General features: G+C 50.6%; 2 protein-coding genes across 3 annotated transcripts in view; one reads left to right on the top strand and one right to left on the bottom strand.

Annotated features, from left to right (window-relative positions):
* The window catches only part of vasnb (vasorin b), a 21150-nt gene extending 4296 nt beyond the window's left edge, over positions 1 to 16854 (top strand). Inside the window, exons 1-3 of one of the 2 annotated variants that reach the window (XM_079745798.1) lie at positions 283 to 963; positions 1950 to 2009; positions 12944 to 16854. In XM_079745798.1, coding sequence (XP_079601924.1) covers positions 12982 to 15054 — 2073 coding nt within the window. In that variant the 5' untranslated portion in view covers positions 283 to 963; positions 1950 to 2009; positions 12944 to 12981 and the 3' untranslated portion in view covers positions 15055 to 16854. Of the gene's footprint in view, positions 1 to 282; positions 964 to 1949; positions 2010 to 12943 lie in introns of those variants that run through there. The other variant, XM_079745797.1, reaches the window with a different exon arrangement.
* Positions 1 to 22500, bottom strand: part of coro7 (coronin 7) — a 101315-nt gene that overhangs the window by 34257 nt on the left and 44558 nt on the right. The window lies entirely within an intron of this gene.

Below are 22500 nucleotides of genomic sequence, written 5' to 3'. Positions count from 1 at the left end.
GCTGATCAACTGTCCACACGGCAGAGCCAGGGTCCCTCACTGAGCTAATTCTACTGCTACCGCTAAAGCTACCGCCAAGGCTACCTCATAGATAACTCTACGTCCCCGCCCATTTACATTTACATTTACATTTAGGGTATTTAGCAGACGCTTTTATCCAAAGTGACTTACAATAAGTGCATTTGTTACAATAAGTACATTTGTCATAAGAAGTGAAACAATATATCGCTGTCGGTACAGTAAAGATGTTCATAGAACCAAGTGCAAGTATTACAATTGCTAGGCTAACCCATTCCCCGTGTAAAGCAACGATAGCAGCTACTGTAGATGCTACACAATTAAGTACCTTGAGGCCCAGAGGCCCGTAGCACGGCCACGGCCAGACACAAGAGGATCACCACACGCTACGGCCTGCGTAATACAAAGTCGACCTTGTCTTTTTTAAATACGTTAAATTATTATATAATCAGTTAAGGACACTGATGCAGAGCCCCGATTGGGTCAACAGCGATATATCTTGTGTGTGTCGTATAGTGGCCAGACTGTTTCCAGATGATGATTACCCAAGACGTGTACCGCCTGTGTCCATGATCTTAAACTGTGTGTGTGTGTGTGTGTGTTTGTGTGTGTGTGTGTGTGTGTGTTCGTGTGTGTTCATGTTTGTGTGTGTGTGTGTTCATTTTCGTGTGTTTGTGTGTGTTGATGCGTGTGTGTGTGTGTGTGTGAGAGAGATGACATTTGAGAGGTCACACAGGTGTGGCAAAATCAGGTTCTGTTGTTTGGCAGACGCCTTGACCTGAAACCACAGTTTGAAGGACATGCAACTGCTAACATGTGAACGTCACCGCCCCCATCCCCACGCCACATGTACCGCCGCTGAGTCCATCAACTGCTAATGCGGCTTTCAAAACCTTTTTCTCGGATTTTGACCCGAGAAAATGTTTGCGTGCCGTGTACCACTCAGTAAGTAGCCAAAGAAGAGGATAAACCTAAAAACGTGAATTCCCATCCAACCGGAAGTGGCCATAGTCTTAGCTGTTACCCTAGTCATGGTGTGTGTGTGTGTGTGTGTGTGTGTGTGTGTGTGTGTGTGTGTGTGGGGCAAGGACTTAAGTGCTAATTCTTCGGAATAGCTACCACACCTAAGTGGCCCAACAGGTAGTAAAACTAAATGCAAAATTTATAAAAGCAGACGCAGGAATCTCTGAGTCCACATCTCAACACTACCACAGTCTATTAGATGTGTTGACGAAACTGTGAGGAAAGCTGCGCATATTACTGCAATCCTAGTGATTGCAACAGCTCTCGTACTTTGACTAGCAGTCACACACGCACACACACACACACAAACACACACACACACACACACACAGACACACAAGAGGACGAGCAGGCTAAAGTGGCCGGGCCGCATTCCTTAATTCCCGCTCAACTGTGTTGAGTTGTAGTTTTTTGGACGCAACACACGGCCGACCGGTGGCTCCCGGTTTAAACCCGTTAAAACTGAACTTCCTGCTCAGCCGGTAGGGCATTGTTTCCCAACTTTGTGCGTCTTCTGCTTCCACACAAATTGTTGTTACCCACTTAAGATCTGCCGGTGACGTCAACAGGTGGACGCCATCGCGCCGCTCTGCTTCACACTGATTGGTTAGAAGACGTTCGCCCAGGCTTTGAATTAGGAGGCTGTTTGCTAAAACGGATCAACAAATATTGGTTAAGTTTCTTCAGCAACCTCCTGCGAACCCGTATGCACATCAGGGGCCCCAAGAGGAGACCCTAAGGTCAGGAACCACTGCTGTAGGGCGCGTTGGAGACACAGGTCTACCGGCCTCTAGGGCCTGCCAATCAGACGATGAGCTGTCAATCACACAGTACCGAACTGGTTGTTGAAAAAACAATTAATAATACAAATATATATTGATTGATGTTTTGCTTGAATGTCTTCACAGATAGAGACGTCCAGTCTTCACTCAGAGCGAGGTGGTGAGGAGACGCCTCATCCTGATTGGGTGAGTTAAGACGATGAACACGCGTTCTCTGATGAGAGGGGCGGGGCCAAATTAACTGAAATTAATTACATACTTCCAATAATAACTTTATGATGTGCCACTCCTGGGACTCCTCACACACACACACACACACACACACACACACACACACACACACACACACACACACACACACACACACACACACACACACACACACACACACACACACACACACACACGTTAATTTACTGTTAACTACAGTCAAGAAGAAGGAATGAGAAATATCCGAAAGACACACCAAACACTTCACAGGCAGTAGGAAAGATAGCTTTAAGCTACTACATTAAACTTTTATAGTTATAATTTTAAAGAAAATGTGGTGTCTTCACAACTATGGCATGTGAGGACACCGGGCGTATGAGTGTGTGTTTGTGTGTATGTGTGTGTGTGTGTGTGTGAGACACAGTGTGTATGTGTGTGTTTGTGAAACAGTGTGTGTGTGTGTATGAGACACAGTATGTGTGTGTGTGTATGATAGTGTGTGTGTGTGTGTGTGTGTGTGTGTGTGTGTGCGTGCGTGTGTTTGTGAGACAGTGTGTGTGATCGAGTGAGTGTCAGGTGAAATCATACCTGATTTTCAAGCCAACTGAATCGTTGAGGTTTGGAGACGTATGTGTTGTTTCTGTACTGGATCTACCTGTGTGTGCAGTGCTAGTACTATCAGTAGTACACATACACACGTGAAAAATGTGTAGAATGGTATCTTCCAACATCTGAAGAAGTTACTTCAGACGAAGCGTGTGCCAAGCCTACACACACACAGCCAGGCATTGTTTACCAAATCACCAGTTGGCTGTGGACTCCACTCATTTTATGACCAGTGTACCGCGCAGGGACGGATGTGTTGATTGGAGTGAACACACAGGTCTTTATTTAGGCATGCTGCTATTCACTGCTGCAGGAAGACAAAGAGTCATTCATTACGTTTTTTCCCCTTAGAGGTCTCTCTCTGTCTCTCTCTCCCCCTCCCTCCCTCTCCCTCACTCTCTCTCTCTCTCTCTCTCTCTCTGAGAAGACACCAGATGCCAACAATAATGTCAGATGCCTGAAGCCCGGCACATGGACTCACATGGCCTGGTAGAGATGCCGCCTAAGAGTGTGTGTACGTGTGTGTGCGGTGGGGATTGTGGATGCGATGTCACCAAAGACATCGCAGGGTTTCCACAAAAACACACACAAGCTAAGAGAGGCCGCCATAGATGATACTTATAGCATACCGCCAAACCCGCCCACCACACTAAGACAACCGCTGGCGCGGTTCAGGGAAAAGGTAGCCTTGTTGTTCTCCGGCTCCCAGCAGGGAGCCAGCAGGCCGGCTGCACACCTGCGGTTGGCTAATTGCACTGCTTGGCACCGCGGTTGCCTCTTAATACGTTGCTGCTGACAGACGTCTTGTGCCTTTGACAGACACCGACGGCAGGGCCTGGTGGAGCCCCGACCGCCTGCCGCAGGTGAGCCGGCGGTACTCCGGGCAGGGCATGGCGCCTGATCCACAGCAGGGTACCTGCATGGCGGTGGTCCGAGTTATTACCGCAATATCTAATCCTACCGCATTAGATATTGCAATGCCACGTCGTGTTCGGACATTGCGGAGCAATGAGCTGCCAGGGGTTTAACGTTCTGTTAGGATTCTGTTAGTGGGACGGAAGGGTCGCCGTGGCGATGGCTGTCGGCGTGGCGATGGCTGCCGTCGAGGCGACGGCTGTCGCCATGTCCCCAGCGCCACCGACGGCGGGACCGCTTCGTCAGGGCGAAGGAAGGTTGAGGCGGCCGGGGGAAGATGAGGTGCACACTGCCTTCCTCTCTGTCAGGCTGGGTGATTTCACAACGCAATCGAGGCAAACTTATCAGCGTCACTCATCACCTCCCAGTCCTGTTCACACCTTGTGGGGGGGGGTGGCAGGTGGGACGCTGCCGGTTTATATTGCTTATGTGGGAATACGCCCTCTCAGGTCGATATCTGTGGGAGACGGAAACTATCTCCCGGCACACTGAGTCCTGATCGATGGCAGTTATTAGAAGTTGTAAAACCCTGGTTGATTTAGTGCGTTTGTCACCGGAGGAAACTATCAGGTTCCCTGTGGAGATGTGAGGGGCCCCGACCCCTCTCTCTCCCGCCTGTCCCGACTCGCCCCTGAGCTCGGAGGCTTGTTTGCGCCAGAAGTGCAGTCTGACTGTTAACTTTTGATGTTGCCCCCTCTTGGTTTAACGTCAGAGAGAGAGAGAGAGAGAGAGAGAGAGAGAGAGAGAGAGAGAGAGAGAGCTGAGGCGAGAGAGAGAAAAAAGATCAAGAGATCCAGATGATAGACAGATGAATGAATGAATGTCATTTGTAACAGGGGGAGCTCTCTGCTGCAGACAGGCATATCTAGATGCTGTTTGAGGGTGGGGGTATTCAAATGTATCTCCAACATTCTGCAATGTAGCTGTAGCAGTGTGTGACCATGCTCTGTATCTCCATGTTGTATCCACACACACACACACACACACACACACACACTGCCCGGGGGGCTGTTATGTCACGAGGTGTGAAGCAATGGCTTCATAAGATTCCCGTCATACTCACACATACACACACACACACACACACACACACACACACACACACACATAAACACCCCGCACATGAACAGACCTGAGGAGAAGGGGCGAGCGAGAGCAGCGCGGGGCGAGCGAGCCGACAGAGAGAGAGAGACGGAAGGAGAAGAGAGAGAGCAGACGGATTGACACGACTGGAGAGCTGGAATCCGAGACGCGCGCCAGGCGTGCACGCCGCGGAGCCTGACTCATAGCTGACCTTCCCCGCGCCCAGAGTGTTTTTCTGTTTGTGTGACTTGTATCCACAAATGCCTGACATCAACACCGGGGCAGAGGGGCGAAGTGGGAGGTCCGCGGGATCCGTCCGCACTCGGCCCCAACTCAAGAGGAGGGCGGGAGGGAGGGAGAGAAGGGGACGGTGTTTGCCAAGTAGGCGCCATGATCCGCGAGTAATGCGCAAAAGAAGAAAGCCTGAGCAGGCCCCGGGGGTGTTTGTCCTCAGTCCCTGCCAAATGTTTCCGGAGTTTTCCGGAGAACAATATTTACCCAGCGAGTGAAGGCCCGGCAGCGTCCTGTCAGCGTTCCACGTGCCCTGCGCTCGCTGTGGCGTAGGGTTTCACTGCGGGCGCCGTCGCATGTGGGGTCAAACGTAGAGCGCGAATTGCAACATCAGGATGGAATGAGGTTTCAACCCCACCTACCGCCCTCCCCCATGCACACACACACACACACACAAACCGTCACACACACAGACACACGCTAATGTCGCGTGTGCCGCTTCACTTCTGAACTCGGGTGAGCATACCTGAGTCGGCTGACGAGAATAACAATGCACTGACATCAGAAGAATAGCTTTCCTTGGCCGTGTGTGTGTGCAGCTATGTCTGTCATTTGAAATGCAAATGCAATTGACACGCGAGGCAGATGGGACGACATCCTGTCCAGCGGCACACTCACCAGAACTGGTTCGTCCAGGCCGCAAGCATACCACTTGAACCAAACACTGTTTGCACGTGGAGAAACACAAAAGGTGTGTATCCACACACCTATAAATCACGCTGTTATTACATAGGAGTCCACAGGCAACACCCCGACAACAATAGACACCTGCGACTGGAGCTTTTCATTCGCACACAAGGTGGGGGTTCATACAGTGGGCTAGATAGAGCACGTGAATGTGAGAGAGAGAGAGAGACACACAGAGAGGAAGAGAGGGAGGGAGAGAGAGAGAGACAGAGAGGTAGAAGAGAGATTCTGAAAAAGAGAGAGCGGGACAGAGAGGAATTGAGTGAGAGAGAGAGAGACAGAGTAGGGACAGAGAGCGAGAGAGACAGAGAGAGACAGCAGTGATGGCCAGAGAGAGAGAGAGAGGAAGTTTTGTGTGTAGGTGAATGAAGGCCAACGACAACCTGATCAACTAGATCGGCAGCAGAGAATGGTTAATAATCCCCTGGTTAATTACTGACAAACCCTGAGAGGACGCTGTGTAGAGCAGATTCCTAGCACAGAGAGCGACTATTAAAGGATCAAACCGAAAAGATGACGGAACAAGTGCATGAACGACTGCTCTCCATTGTTGTTTTTTTTAATTTGTGTGTGTGTGTCTGTGTGTGTGTGTGTGTGTGTGTGTGTGTGTATGTATGTGTATGTGTGTGTGTGTGCATGTGCATGTATGTATGTTTGTCAAAGCTGCACATTGTCCCCCCATTGGGACACTGCTGACAGGGGGACGCCGATGGTGACCTGGGTGTGTTTCGGTCCCTCCAGGTCACGGGGCAGAGTCCACTGATGACAGATAGACATCAGGGTCTGGACCATCACTCATGTGAGCAGACAAGAAGGCACTGTGTGTTGGTCAATGGCTTGGGGGGGGGGGGGGAGAGACTTTGATGGAGAGATAGGAGAGATAGAAGAGATAGAGCAAGAAAGAGATCGATAAAAATAAACTAGTACTTCAGAATGGGGCTGTGTGTGCTACGCCAGACAGTTTTTCCCTTTGAGGTTTTTGTGCTTCTGGTGCAAAATAAAATCAGCTCTGGGATCTGACCAGCACAAACACTTATTTCCTCTGGCCGGAGTACGAAGAGGGAAATGGCCCACACTTCCTTTTGGAACGGGCAGCGCTTGCCGGACCTCAGTGCTCCAAGGCTCAGAGGACGGCCAGACGAGAACCCGAATCAGGTCTGGGCTGTTTGCCCGCCTCCGACTGTCTCCTCACCCTAGCTCCAGGGCTCGGTCCCTGGGGTGGGAGAGTGGAGGGTGCGGGCGGCCGGGGCTAGAGGCCAGGAGGTGGGAGGGAGTGTTGGCTGGAGCTCAGTGAGCTAAAGGGTTGAGGCGCAGGTCGTCTCGTTTACCCAGACACACTGTGGAGGTTTAGGGTTTCCCATCGCCCCAGAGGAGGAGAGAGAGCACCTGCTATGGCATGGACACGTTCAAAGCTCCAGGTGTGTGTGTGTGTGTGTTTGCACGTGTTTATGTGTGTATGTGAGTATGAGTGTGTGTGTGTGTGTGAAACCAGAGCTGGGCGTGTGCCTATTTCAAACATGGATCGTTATCTGGGTCTTCTGGACCACAGTAACAACAGAGGACACACAACATTGAGCAGCATTGGAAACACTAATCTCAGCCCGACCTCTGACCCCTGGAGTTCTTCTACACTTCATTGGTCGGAGGGCTTTGTTCTGGCCCGATGCTATCTGCAGCTGATTTAGTACTGGAGGGGGTGCAGAGAGCGACCACCTGACCTTAAAGCTCTCTTAAGCCCTTTTCTGCTTTATTGAGCAGTAAAGCAAACGCTGTCTGTATGGGAATCTTGTAATATTACCCCAGCCCGTGTACAGCTGACCTGCGTCTGTCCTACGGTGCAACTACTCTTTGTCTGGTCTCTGTTAACTCTTTTTAGTTTGTAGCCTCGGGTCCACCCCTTCTGTAGACCCAGCAGCTTCCAGTAACCTGCCACCACCTCCCCTCTCATTGGTCGGCCTGGATGAGAGCCCCACGGAGAGGGTTATGCATGTGCCCAATCAAAACGTCAGAACGCTCAACCCTCTACTGAATTAAAAACGTCAGAAGGGTAGATGGAGGGTGAAGGGAACGATGGGAAATGTAATTTCCGTTTCCTAACGGCCAGGCCGGTTGAGGCTTCGACCGGATCCGTGTGGATCTGGAACCATTTTGTGGACCTGTCGCGGGATTCTCCCGCTGTCGTTTCTTTCCGTGGTTTCGGGATTGAAATCAATTCAAGATCTTGAGTGAGCGTGGGGCTTTGTTGAACTATTTGGGCTCTCAGGCCTCCGCCGGATCCAGGATACAAAGCACCGCGCCGGTGCTGCGGCTGCAGGAGAAGGATTGCCACTGACAGGCGTGGTAGAAACGTCGGCCCCGGTCCCCAACCCCCTACCCCCTCCTCCTCGCTCTGCGTCGGGATAACGCTGCACCGGCTGATCTCAGAGTTCGGAAACCACCTTCTTCCCTCGACTGTGATCGGCTTTTTTACGATCTGCATCCCATGTGGTACTGCGTTGCACATGACAATGAATGCATCCCTTGTCAAGAACTATTTAAAAACACACCGGCATGCCATATCTACTACTATTGCAACAATTCGCGATTAGCGTGCTCTTAAATCCGGACGTGCTCAGAATGCTTATCTGACACATCCTGCCCAACAGGTACGACCGATAAGAGTGTGACTGGAATGACACGTCCTACATCTGTCTACAGAGGACAGCGTTTGTCGTTGTTTACCAGCCGTGGGGCGTCTGGGGATGGCTGTGTGTACGTCTGAGCTGAGGGATTGAGATGGTGTGCGATACAGAGGGGTCTTCTGCATGTGACGGCCCCGTGGCCAGGGCCCCCGCTGATCAGAAGAGACTTAGATCATACACACTAATGCAAATAGCATGGGGATTATGGCCCCAGATCACAAGGAGAGAGAGAGAGAGAGAGCAGAGGGCAGAGAGACAGATTCTTTCATGGGAGTATGGACTCAGTAACGAGAAGCTGCATCACCTTATCGGGGGGTTGGTGTGTTGCACGTCCTCCTCTAACAACAGACACACACACACACACACATCCAGTCTCCCACCAGACCTCATGGATTATGCTAACGCCCTATGGACCTACGTTTCCACACACACACACACACACACACACACACACACACACACACACACACACACACACACACACACACACACACACACACACACACACACACACACACACACACACACACACTCGCCTTATCCCTTTCATTTCATAGCCCACCAGCCGGCCCTCCCCTTGTAGATAAGAGCTGTTGACGTTGGAGTGCAGGACTTTAATTGACAAAGTACCAACTTCACCCCCCCTAAGCCCGGCCCCCGCCCTGCTGGTACCCCCCCACCCCGACCAAAAACTTTCCATTTGCTCCAGTGGCTACGACCTCGCTGTTTTCATCCCCTACGTCTTAAAGAGAGGGAACAAAGAAAGAGAGTTGGCAAAAAAAGTTGGAAGGGGTCCTTTCCCATTTCTTCATATCTGGGAGGAGGGGGGCTTGCTCCGCTGGTGTGTTTTCCTAACTCGTTGTTGCATGATTTTATTCGGATGCTTAATTCATTGCATCACACGCGTTTCCTGTTAATCGGTATGGTCGCTTAAGGCCCCCATAGGACCTGCTCAGAGAGCCGAGCTGGGGAGAGACTCTGCTTCCTCAGGCTCAGCTGGTGCCTGTCTCAGGAATGTCTCCACGGGCAAACGGGGCGGGGGGAGAGGAAATTACAACTCAGGGGAAGAGGTCTCGGTTTTGGGAGAGAGGGAGGAAGGGAGGGAGGGAGGGAGAGAGAGGCAGAGAGAGAGAGAGAGATGCGGAGAGAGAGAGAGAGAGAGAGAGATACAAACACACACACACACACAGAGTTGCACACTTGTCTGTCTTGGTCCGTTTCTTTGTGCTCTTCTCTTTCTCTCTCTCGTAACCTTACCTCCTCTCCTCTCTCCCCCTCTTTCTTGTCACCTTCCCTCCTCTCCTCTCTCCCCCTGTCCTCTCTCTGTCTTACTTCCTCGCGCCCTCTGCTTCCCGGCCAGACAGCCACTTCCAGTGAAAACAAACCCCTTTGGGTTTAAGGCTAGGCCTCACTTAACACCTGTGGGAAACACCCCGTCCTGCACTGCAGCGAGGCCACAGTGTGTGGGATCCGCTGCACAAAGTCACAGAGTAGGGCCAGTGAGCCGCTGGTCCGGGGGTTTAATCCGTGATCTGCCGTCGCTCCGACACAGATGCACAGAGACAGGAAAACAGCCCAGCTCCTTGGCCCGAGGTGTTTGTACAAGAGAACCTGAGACGCGGTAGAACATCTGACATCTGCTGCTTACACTCGGCGGTAGTCTCTCTCTCTCGCTCCCGATCTCCTGTTTAGCTTCCTAAAGCCTTTATTATCCCTCGCTCTGCACACACAGTCGGCTCCAGTTTTGTTTTTCCTCCGTCTCTTTTTCTCTTTCGTTTTCCGTCCTCTCCCGTCCGTCGTTGCCTCTCCTGTTCCCCGATCCTCGTGTTGACAGGAGCGTTCTGTGGGTTTCTCGCTCTTTTCTAAGCCTTTGTTTTGGAGTCGAGGCGCGCGGTGTAATCCAGAAATGCGAAGAGTAGGGAACCCGATGTGTTTCCTAGTGCTCCCTGGGTACACAGTTCAGGTACAACAAGGCGAATCTTCCAAGACGTCGCGTCACCCCCTTCCTGCCGTTAACATGAGTTTCCCAGCGGGTTTGCTCGTTAATTATGGTATAACGGCAACCTTTGACCCCCCAATGGCCAATTCAACAAGCAACCTCTGCGACCACCAGATGTTTTGTGTGTGCGTGCGCGTGTGCATGTGCGGGCGTGTCCGTAAACAGTTCCAATGAGTAGGCCCAGCTTTCCTGCATGGCTGGCAAAGGTTAGAGAGGAGGTTCTCCCTTTAGCAGGTGGTCCTGGACTATCTGCTTGGTTCAACCACAGGATTGTGTACAGTGTCGCTCTGACCTCCACTAGCTATTCTGTTTATGTCTGCACAGATGCAGCAAATTAAAGAATGCTGAGGCATTTCACAGTTCAAGATTGGATGGCCCCATTGAACGTCATGAGGGGAAAAAAAACGCTATCCACGCAAATATGCGCTTTGTTTGAGGTTTACCAAAGATTAGAACAGTCTAACCATCAAGAGGATGAAATCTGAATATTGTTTCATGGGATGGGGTTGCGACATCTAAGGCGAAGTGGGGGAAAAAGTATGCTGAGAGTAAATGCCAAAGCTATGGTACAATAGAACGACACCAGCCCTTCATCTCCTGCCCCCTCGTCATCCACCGACAATGCTTTTGATCTGTCCTCCAAGTGGGGAGATTGGTGACAGCATGAGAAGCAGTGTCACTGAATAGTGGACGGAGAGCAAGGGTTGAAGGATCGAATGTGACGGATGTCAAACATCTAAGCTTGCAGCAGCTCTTCTGATGCGTTTAACGTGCCTTGGCGCATTTCATCGTTTTAGCATGCGCTGTCACCAAGCCTGTGCTACATGAGGCTACACTGACATTAGCGGGCTCCATATGTGATGCTAACCTTTGCTAACTCTTTTGACATGAGTTGAGGAAATTAACGGAAATATTTTGGTAAAACTGTTCCACTCGGTCACAAGCACGCGAGGAGGGAAAACACAATGAGAGAGGGCGAGCGTGCAAAGAAGGGGGGATCGGTTAACCAAATACAGATTAACTGGGACTGCAGCACAAAACACAATACATCCCCCGTGGACAAATGAGGTTTTCATTTAAGTCATAAAAAGAGCACAAAACCATGACTTTATGAGCGTCAGCCTCCATTTCACTGCCCTGGTGACTGTATTGACTACGGGAGGCCCTGCTGTCACACGGAAACACTGAGAATAGATTTACTAGTAGTGCGAAGCAAAGAGGTCATAGAAACAGGTTATGCCCCCCCATCCCCCCCGGTTCTCAGAGGTTGATGCATTGCATCGCTGAATCTATTTTCTCTCCTTTACCCTGCATCCCCTCCCACCCCCATATCTCTAACCCCCCCCTCAACCCCTTTCAAGTCCTGAGGCGCCCCCCCCCCCTTCCTTGCAAGTCCTTAAGAGGCCCTCAGGAGATCTCAGGAGACAACGGCACAAATCTAAAAACACATTCCTCATGCGTTTTTATTAGTTTCAAGACGACATGGCGAGCCGAGTTTGTGCGTCGTCCTCCGTGTAGTGACAACACGCGTACGCGAGTCGTCGTGTTATTTATAATCCCGCCGACCGCTCGGCGGGGAAAGGGGAAAGGGGGGAGGCGGCGTTTGAGCTACCCCTGCAGTCCATCTCCCCAGTTTAGAACGGCGCGGACTAAATCACGGCCAGACAGACGGCAGGCCCCTGCTCTCCGATGCGGCGGACGCACACACAAACGGCGGCATAGTGCTGACACGTCGTGGGCCGGGACGAAACCGGAGAAACCGGAGCGCCGCCGGCGGCCGGGCCGTTCCTGAGTGAAGGCTCTGAGTGAGGCCTTGTTCGTATAACTTTATCACGATGGCTGAGGTTATTTGTGCCCTGTGCCAGCTTCACTCGTCAGCCCGGGACTCAGATTAAAGATGTGGATCTACATGGGGAGATACTACTGGGCCCGGGGGAGGTTCAGTGGTCATGGGTTGCGTTGTGAAGATTATCCCCTCAACCCCCGAGTTAACCCACAGCATGTGTACAGTGGCACTCGCTACTAGCTGAGAAAGACACACATACACACACACACACACACACACACACAGCAGCAACAAAGAGCACCTATTGCGTCCAAGTATCTGCCACTGTAAAGAGCAAAGCCGAGGTTCTGCTTCGCTCAATACTATCAATTACACAGCACATTGCACCGAGAATGCAGCGCGGCCCAAGCCAGAGCAGTGTGGACCGGTGCCACGGAGCAGACGTCTTTATAAGTACGGTGGAAAGCTGCTCACAGCCCCCGGGGTCAGCCAGGCAGCTTATTGCCTGAGCAGCCTTGTGCCAGGGGACTGCTTTTGATCACAGGAGCATGCAGGCCCCTGATGCGAAGGCTCGGTCAAAAATATAGAATTTAGCAACATAATTCAGCATAATTTTTTTTGTTCGCACCTCATTCAATGGTATTATAGTAGAATGATGTAAAATAAGTTGAAACGTCAGGCACATTTACGCATTACATTCTGCCTCTGCGGTGTCACTATGACAAAGTAACTAATGTGTTCGACAGAGGTACAATGCCTTGCGAGAAGACACAATTCGTACCATCTGTTCCATTCTCTTCGTATCCTTCAAGCCTCTGAAGTCACAGGTCGCTGATCGCATTTTTGTTCTCTTTCGTTTCAGGCCGAGCGGGGGGAAGGAGAGAGAGACACATTGCCAAGATGAAGGTCCTTCTCACTCCGCTGACTCCCCTGTTCCTCCTTCTGCTTCTTCTTCTCCTACCGGTCGCTGCCTTGCCAAGCGACTGCCCGAAGGACTGCTCCTGCTCCACTCTGGAGTCCATCTTCTGTTTCCAGCGGCATTCACCCACCATCCCTCAGGGGGTACCCCCGGCCACGCAGAACCTCTACCTCTTTTCCAATGGCATCGAGGGACTGGCCGAGGAGGACTTTGATGGCCTGGAGAGCCTTGAGATGCTGGACCTCAGTCAGAACAAGCTGACGGCGCTTCCCGATAAGGTGTTCCAGCCCTTGATCTCCCTGAGGAACCTGGACCTGTCCTCCAACCAGATCACGTACATCTCCGAACACTGCTTCCACGGCATGCCCCTTCTGGAGCGGCTCTACTTGTACAGCAACCACATCAAGACCATCCACCCGGCGGCCTTTAACGGCTTGGAGCAGCTGATAGAGCTCAAGCTACAGGGAAACCAGCTTACTACACTGCCGGCGCTGTCCTTACCCAGGCTGAGGCTGCTGGACCTCCGCCATAATGTGTTCCCGACTCTTGGTCCGGAAGACCTCAAGACCCCGAACCTTGAGTCCCTGAGGTTGGCAGGAGTCGGGCTCACCCACCTCGATGATGAGCTCATGGCCAGTCTGGGTAATCTCCATGATCTGGACATATCAGAGAATCAACTGGAGGTGTTTCCTCCGGCGCTGAAGGAAGCAAGAGGGCTGATCCACCTCAGCCTCGGAGGGAACCCCATGGGACCCCTGGATATAAAGGATCTGCAGAATTTGGGGGATCTTCACGAGTTGGACATCAGCAGCCTGAGTTTACAGGGTCTCCCCGAGGAATTCCCGAAGCTTTTCCCCCACTTGGAGAAACTAAAAGTAGCGGAGAATCCCTTCAACTGCCTGTGCAACCTTGCATGGTTTCCAAACTGGCTGAAGACCAAGGGAATTACCCTGCACAGAACTGAGGAGACCCGCTGCCACTTCCCCCCGATAAATGCTGGGAAGGTTCTGCAGAGGATGGAGCACAGTGAGTTTGGTTGCCCTATTACGACCAGAGTGACCACCACCACGGTCAAGACCACCACCACCGCAGCTGACCCTGTGACCCTCCTCCTAAGTACATTTGAAGCTTTTCTCGATCCGATGCCCAGCGACTACTCCTTGGACCCAAAAGACGACAATTCTTTGCCACCTGTCCATGCCAGCCCCAGCAGCAGCAGCAGCATTGACAATGAGATGCAGCCGACTTCGTGCCATCCCAACACCTGCTCTAACGGTGGACTGTGTCGGCTGGACCGACGCGGCCAGGTAGCATGCACCTGTCAACCCGGCACCTCGGGCGTCTACTGTGAGATCCCCCGTCATCATTCACCCTCCGCGCCTGAGGCCGAGGTGTCCATGGCAACGGTCATCTCGGACGCAGCGGACATCAGCTCCCGGGCCGTGACCTCGACCACGATACGGCTGGACCTTCACCGCTACATCGAGAGGCGGCCGTACATGCGTGGAATCCGCCTGACCTACCGGAATCTCTCGGGGCCTGACCGCCGGCCGATCGACCTGAGCGTTCCCGCCAACTACCCGGAGTACACGCTCAGAGGCCTGAAGCCAAACTCCACATACACCGTGTGTGCCAGCCCTCTGGGCACCCCTATCGGTATGGACAGTTCCTGCACTGAGGCCCACACGGTGGGCCAGCATCAGAGCACCGTGGGGGCCCGGGTAGAGGACAAGCGGTTGACCACCATGCTGGTGCCGGCCCTGGCCATCTTGTTGTCACTGGTGCTGATAGCAGCAGCCGTGGGGCTTGTTTGCTACCTCCGCAAAAGACGGGGCAAAGGCCACCTGAACCACCTGGACTGCGAGCCCTCCCAGCTGGAACTGGAGGGCGTGCGGACCAGCCTAGACAATGGGGCTCTGCCTAAGAAGCAGCCCGAGGCCTTGAGTCCCGAGCCTGCCGTTCAGAACGGTAACCTGGAGTACGAGGAGCTACTGCTCCAGGATCACTTCACCTCGAACAACAATATGTGCACGCACAAGCCCGGCTACTTCTGACAGCTCGGACTGCACTGCACTGGGGAGACTGACTGGGGGCGTTCTGTTGTGGTGTGCTGTTGTCATCTTGGCAACTGCTCTGGGTGATAGCAGTGGCAGTGGGAGGGACCGGCCATCCAGTAACAGAGATGCGGAACATTAAAGACATTGTAAATATAAAGTGTTTGTCTAACTGGACAATAAACAAAGAGATTGGAGATAATAAAAAAAGGGATATTCCCTTAAATATGATGTAGCTGACTTCTGCAGTTTCCTACCAGATGGACAACCCCCTCAGATTGAGGGCTATAGATTGAAATTGAGGGTTAAATTATGCCAGAGGTGGGTGATGTCCCTATTAGTAGTAAAGAAGAGAACAATAGTTCCCAGTTGTTACAACTTCCCAGTTGTAATAACTGATCTAAACCCTATTAATATGACGGGTTGTATTTTTGCTATGTTGTAGCACAATCAGCACTACCTTAAAGGAGTCGTGCTTGCTGTGAATGACCTTTTTTTGTCACCAAATGAAGCGTCGTCGAAGACGGCTCCACCGCGCATTGCTCTCTTGCATAGCTTCCTTCGGCTCTACTGCTTTTGTACAAATACAATTTCTAATGTTATTTTTTTATAAGTGTCTGTTGTTTTTTTTTCTCTCTTGTTAAAACGATGTGACTGTGCAGCCTTCCATCCCTATCTCTTGTGACTCACCGACAGACAAAACATCAGATTAAGATCTTTGAAGATTAAAAATGCAATTTGTACCAACAGAGTCAATCAAAGGGCTTTGCCTGCAGAATGTCAGACGGTCTGAGTAGCTGTTAAGTCTGGCCTGACCCAGGGCTAAGTCCCCTTCCTCATTCTTCAGCACTCACCCGCCTTTACCTCCATTGAAACGATTACAAAAAGTTACAAAGGGAAACTCACCCCCGTATTTAGTTTTAACTGTGACGCATACCAAAATGTAACTATACCAGAAAGCTGAGAATGGAGAGACAACGTCGGATACTCTATTGTTGATTCATGCTACCAGGCACTCGAGTTATACTGCTCACAACTCACACAGAATACTGTGTTTGTGTGTACTTTCATTCCCTGGGGTACGACATTTGCTTCTGTGGCATATTGCCTAACACCATAAAAAGTTGGTTTTAGTCTCACTCATTTTAAAACAGCTCCAGCTCCAGATGTAGCGTGGTAACTCCATAGTGTTGTGCTCTTAATTTAATCATTCGGAGGCGAGAAGGAGACCTCAAAAACATGGTGACCCAGACACACTGGGATGTCAAACCGTTTAGGATTAACAAAGAGGTTCACGCTCTCTATGGTGGCAAGCTTGCCTGTGTGTGTGTGTGTGTGTGTGTGTGTGTGTGTAGGTGTGTGTGTTTGTGTGTGTGTGTGTGTGTGTGTGTGAGGTCTGTCAACAAACGTGATAATGCAGGAGCTTGTCCAGTCACGTCTTTAAGAGACGCGCAGACATAATGTTACCACTAGATATGTCTCTCAGTGTCACCCATCAGAGAGCACACAGAATACCTGCACACACACTAAGATGTGTATGTGCCGGAATGTACACACACCACACTGCAGTTTTTCCTTGGATTCAATCTGTATTCAATCACAACCAAAATGGCCAAAAAAAACAAAAGATCAAACTGGAACATTTGTCCGCTAATTAGTTTACATTGAAAACCACGCACAGTATTTTCAATGGGATCGTTAATTTTCCCTGTTTACTTTGGGAAGCTCTTAGTTGTAAAGCTCTGTTGTTGCCTTTTTTGTATGAACATATGAACATATTTGTAAAAGTGGAAAATATTGATATGAAAAATAAAATAAAAAGATTATACATAAAAATGAAAACTCTTGATTTCTGCATGAAATTATTTTTGCTTCACAGGCATAGAAGAGGATAACCACAGAGACAGGGAGGGAGAGAGAGTGACAGACAGACAGACAGACAGACAGAGAAAGTGAGAGAGAGAGAGAGAGAGAGAGGAAGAGACCAAGGGAGAGAAGCACAGTGAGAGAGGAAGGGCTTGCCTGACAGGCATAGAGGAGGATAAGCCAATTTACTTCAAGAGAGAAAGTAAGAGAGAAAGAGAGGGGTCAGAAGTTCAGCGAGAAAGAGAGAAAGTAAGAAATAAGATGATGGATAAAAGATGATGTTCAAGTTACCAAATTAACTCTGCAAATTACACAATATTTCACAAAAAGATGCTGGTCAGCTCAAATTTTTTTTATGTACTTGAAAATGTGTGTGTGTGTGCGCCTGTGCATGCGTGAGTGGTTGTGTGTGTGAGTGCTTCACATTGTTTACTGTTTGCTCTCTACCAACGCAGAGTGTTACATCTGGTTACAGTTTAAACCGTTTACACTGTTTTCCTGGACGGGGGGTTGTAGTAAATAATCCAATTTGTTGTTGGGCTATATCCTACTCTCCATTGTGTATCCAACAGGGGGGCCTTGCCCACAGCATCCATGTTTTATTAGATGTCTAATGGCTCTCTTAACAGCTAGGGCCTCAGGGCCCAACAGAGCAGGGACTGGGGATAAAACCGCCGGTTTAGGTATCTAGGTGAACATGGATCATGGTGAGTGAGTCAACGCGCGACTCCTCGGACCAAACCGGTTCACATTGTTTGCAAACCAACACCATAAAAGCTGCTGACCACCCATGTGTTTTACTGGTGGGATGTTGGCTCGAGAATAATGATGCTGTGCACACGCACACACAGCAAGCAAACGCACATGTGTGGAGAAACATACACACACGCAAAAGCACTGCCAACACATGCACATGTAAGGAGATGCACTCACACAAAGGGGGCAGAATGCCGGCACGCACACGCACACGCACGCGCGCGCACACACACACACACACACACACGCACACGCACACGCACACGCACACACAAACACACACACGGAAGCCGGGCAGCCCAGAGGCGTCCCACAGTATCAACACAAACACTTGAAGCAGCGTGGGACTGATGTCACGCAGGTGCTATTATTATTATTTCCATTCACACACACATCGAGCGGGAGGAAACTTCCCAGCCCGCGAGAGGACAACACACAGCCCTGTTGCTTCACTGCTTCATCGCTCCGTTCCCCTCCTCTGCGCTCCGTCTGCTCTTCCTCCTGGCCGCCACCTTTCCCGTATTCCCTTTCTTCCGCGTTGTTTGTTTACACCCGGCGCATTCGCCGTCCGTGTGAATCAAGCGTGGGCGAACCCTCTCCGTCTGTACGGTTCGGCGCGCTATGAGGAAACGCGGTATTGGGTTCCCAGGGTGACTCGTCTGTAGAGAAGCCGCAGGTGAGAAGACAGCTGTAGGAACCATCAAAATGATGGACTGAGGATAACTGATTTTTTCCCGAACTGGATTTCTACGCATTCTTTTATGTGGAAAATGATTCACGGGAGATAGTGAGAGATCATTCTGGAGTGAGTGAGTGAGTCAGAGGCACACACACACACACACACTCACAGAGACAGAGAGAGACCAAGAGAGAAAGACAGAGACATCGACAGAGAGAGAGAAAGAGTGTGTGCGTACACATGTGTTTGTATTAATGAGCCTTCGATGTCTGTTCCTCTCCTTCCCCTCCATAAAACATTCCCCCCCCCCTTCTCCTCCCTGGGTTTAACTGAGGCCCGGTACCTGGCCTGGTGCCCAGCCCAATGCTCGCCGTCCGCCACGGCCCTCCAAGGCCCTCCAAGGCCCTCCAAGGCCCTCAATGCTCCCATTGTAGTGCAGAGGAAGCCTGCTACAACGGCGATAAACCCAAAAGAATCCACACGCCACATTACTCCACAGTAAATATTGTCCTTGCTTTCGTACACCCCCCGGCCCGTGCCCCTCCACCTCAGCATCTTCCCGGCAGCGCGCCGCCTCTCTGGCCTTCCCCCGCTGCCAATGTCCCGCGACCGGTGCCCTTGTCGTTGCAGAATGGGTCGTTAGCTAATCCTGAAGGCTAGGAGATGGCGGGCAGGAGACGGCGGCAGCCCAGGACACCGGGACAGAACCCCGGGTCTCAGGGCTGGTTATGGGCGTGTTATCTACTCTGGGTCCCCACCTTTACATTTAGGGCATTTAGGGCGTTTAGCAGACGCTTTTCACCGAAGCGACTTACAATAGGTACATCTGTCAGACGAAAGAGAGACAACAATATTTCGCTCTCGGTACAGTACAGATATTCATAGTAACAAATGGCAAGCAACATATCTAAAACCTAAATGAATAGGATCGTTTTTTACGCTACTTTTTAAATTTTTTACTATTACTAATTTTAAGTGGCAGGACATACAACATACAACAAGTGCGAACATTAACTGCCGGGATGTACAACATGCAATAGATGGGTAAGAGGGGTGCCTCTAGCAGTGTAAGGGAGGAGAATGAGCGATGGGGGAGTAAGAAAGGTATGAAGAGTCCAGGCAGGGATCTCGTTCCGCCACTGCAGTGCCAAAACAGGGAAGAGTTCTCACTTTGTTCCCAACCTCACGTTCACGGTCCTCCGGGGGACTGACACCCAGAGCACCCTGACCTTGAGCTCACCCAGCCTTGCTTCACCACGCCAAGATCCTTGAGATAGACTTCAAAAAAGCTCTGATCACTTTCTCCACAAGTCTCCACAAACGCTTGGAATAACTCGCCATTGAAGCTCTCACATGAGACGACATCATGAGACAATAGCAACGTCCCAGCAATCCCCTCCCTGACAGTGGTGTGTTTCTCTGGTTCCGGCAGCAGAGTGAGCTGAAACAAAGGCTTTGCTTCTTGTGACCCGCTTTGCCAAAACCGTGTAACCTCCATTATCCCGGAGCCGCGTCCGGCCTCTCTGATGTGGTCCTATGCTAACCGATGCCTGGAAGCCCGACCACAAATTTGTGACCGGTGTCAATGAGATAGAGAGAGAGAGAGAGAGAGAGAGAGAGAGAGAGAGAGAGAGAGAGAGAGAGAGAGAGAGAGAGAGAGAGAGAGAGAGAGAGAGAGAGAGAGAGAGAGAGAGAGAGAGCGAAAGAGAGAGAGAGAGAGAGAAAGACAAAAAGAGAGCGAGAGAGAGACAGAAAAAAAGAGCGAGAGAGACAGAAAGAGAGCGAGAGAGAGAAAGAAAGAGAGAGAAAGAGACAGAAAGAGAGCGAGAGAGAGAAAGAAAGTGAGCGAGAGAGAGAGCAAGAGAGCAAGAGAGCAAGAGAGAGAGAGAGAGAAAGAGAGCGAGAGAGAGAGATAGAGACAGGCGGAGCAAGAGGGAGAGAGGAGGGCAGAGAAAACACACCGCTACTTTGTTTTTAAAGCCGGGCCGTCCCAGCGCTCTGGATTTCATTTTCTAATTCCTTCATTTCTAACTCAAACCTGCCTGCCCCCAAAGACCCATAACCCCCTAACCCCTCCACCTCTCTACACCTCCTCCACCCTCAGCCCCAGCGCTGGGAGGAGGTGGAGCAGCAACAATACGGGAGTGTTATGGAAGACGAAGGCTGATGTGCCACCGGCTCCTGTCAGAGCGGCCGCGAGGCAGGTGGCTGCCAGGGTTCACCGTAGGCGGGAGGCCCAGAACCCTGGAACCCCCCAACCCCGCTGTACCCCCCGTGAACCCGCGAGCCGGGGCAGAAGAGGAACAAAACGTCGGCGATGTAGATAATAACTTGTCTTGGCCGTTTGCGGGCCGTACACTTTGGGTTGGTGCGGAAACGCCGCAGGGTTTTCCATACAACGATGTGTGATGGAGAACCGTTAATCTCTGTCCGTTATTAGTATAAAAATACAGCTTGTTTCTGTATTATTCCGCTCAAAGTTCTGCACTTTGTCCAGTCGTCTTTTTGGAAACGTTTTTCGTCGCTACGGCAGTTTGGATTGCTTTCAGGCTGATTTGAAGCCCCTTGGGATGAAAGCGACTGCTAAACGAATGAATAGGTGTAAATGTATTTCCTCATCGTAATTAGCGGACGTCTATATGGGTTGCTGAAAGGTGCGCTTAATCAAGAGAAAGGTCAAAGTTCACAAAGCATCATAGTTGAATCCATGGATAGTATGAGAGCATCCAATAAAGTAAAGCAGTTCACTGAAGAGTAAGTAATAGTATAGAGCCAGATTCTTCTCTCACTCTTTCCCCCCCCGTCCCAGTAGATAATCGACTGGTGGTTCCTGACTGGAAAAGGTCTGACATGGTCAGGCATGGTGGATGAATCAAACAGATGAATAGTTAGCCACAACCGCAAGCCAGGAGAGTCACTGGAAAAGAAGAAGAAAACTGGGGCCAAAAGTGGGAAAACCACACGTAGAGAGGGAAAACCGCTATCAAAGAGAGATGAGACTGTGAATAATTGATTGAAAATGGAGTAGGAACGTTAAAGATGGAGAAATTACTGTGTGCGATTGATTACATTTACACACAAGAAAGACTGTTAATGTTAAGTTTGTGTGTGTGTATTAGTGTGTGTTTGTGTGTCTGTGTGTGTTATTAGTATGTGTATGTGTGTGTACGTGCATGCGTGTGTGTATTAGTATGTGTTTGCGTTGGCATCTGTGTGTGTATCAGCATGTGTGCGTCGAGGGGGATAAGAAAGTGGTAAACAGCACCATTGGGGGGGCTGTGTGCTCTTCCAAGCCCCAGGTCTGGGACTGTGCAGGGTCTTAGGGTTCTGTCATTGCTGGAACACGACCCAAATGTGCTTCTCATTCCACAGGAATGGAGAAACGGCAACGGGGGAATTGTATTCATTAAAAAAAAGCAAAAGAGGCAAAGGAGAAATGTGGTATTAATAAAGATAGGAGGGGGAGAGGGAGAGAGAGAGAGAGGGGGGAGAGGGAGAGAGAGAGAGAGTGCTTGGTTTGCTACAGGTGAAAGAGGCGACGGGTCAAGTAACATTGGGTTCTGGTTTCAGATGGCACGATTACGGATTTAATCATATCCGTATATTTGAGCGTGTGGAAAGGGAGATTTTATAATGTTTATAAAAGCTAAGCGCACTGATTTCTTGGATAATTTCCAGAAAATTAATTTTGCTTTATCTATGCCTTGATGTACTTTATTGGTGTACTTTCTCGGGCCACTACGGATGTAGCCTTTTTTGCCTTACCCATTTCTCTCAAGGCAAACGATATGTATTTAAACGGCTCAATGGCATCGAACGATCAAACAAGGCCTTTGCTTTGAATCCAACGATACTAAAACAAGTGAACCAATATACTATCACTGGCAAATGTTTGGATGGGTTCGGCTTGGGAACTCTGCCTGTCAGGGGGTTTAAAGGCTCGCAGGTCGCGTGCTTCCTGACACGACCTGCGCTTTATCCCAAACCAGCTGTGCCCAGCGGAGAATGAGAGCTGGGGGGGGGGGGTTGTCTCACATAACAGCTGTCTCGGAACAGAGCGCCAGCAGCAGCAGCAGCAGCAGCAGCAGCAGCATTGCAGGTTATCTCCAGGCTTAGCGTTGTCCCCCCCGAGGGATCGTGACCGT

This window comes from Pollachius pollachius, assembly GCF_949987615.1.
Source record: "Pollachius pollachius genome assembly, chromosome: 11".
NCBI lineage: Eukaryota > Metazoa > Chordata > Actinopteri > Gadiformes > Gadidae > Pollachius > Pollachius pollachius.
The sequence above is the reverse complement of the archived record's forward strand: the minus strand, read 5'-3'. Positions and strand labels throughout refer to the sequence as shown.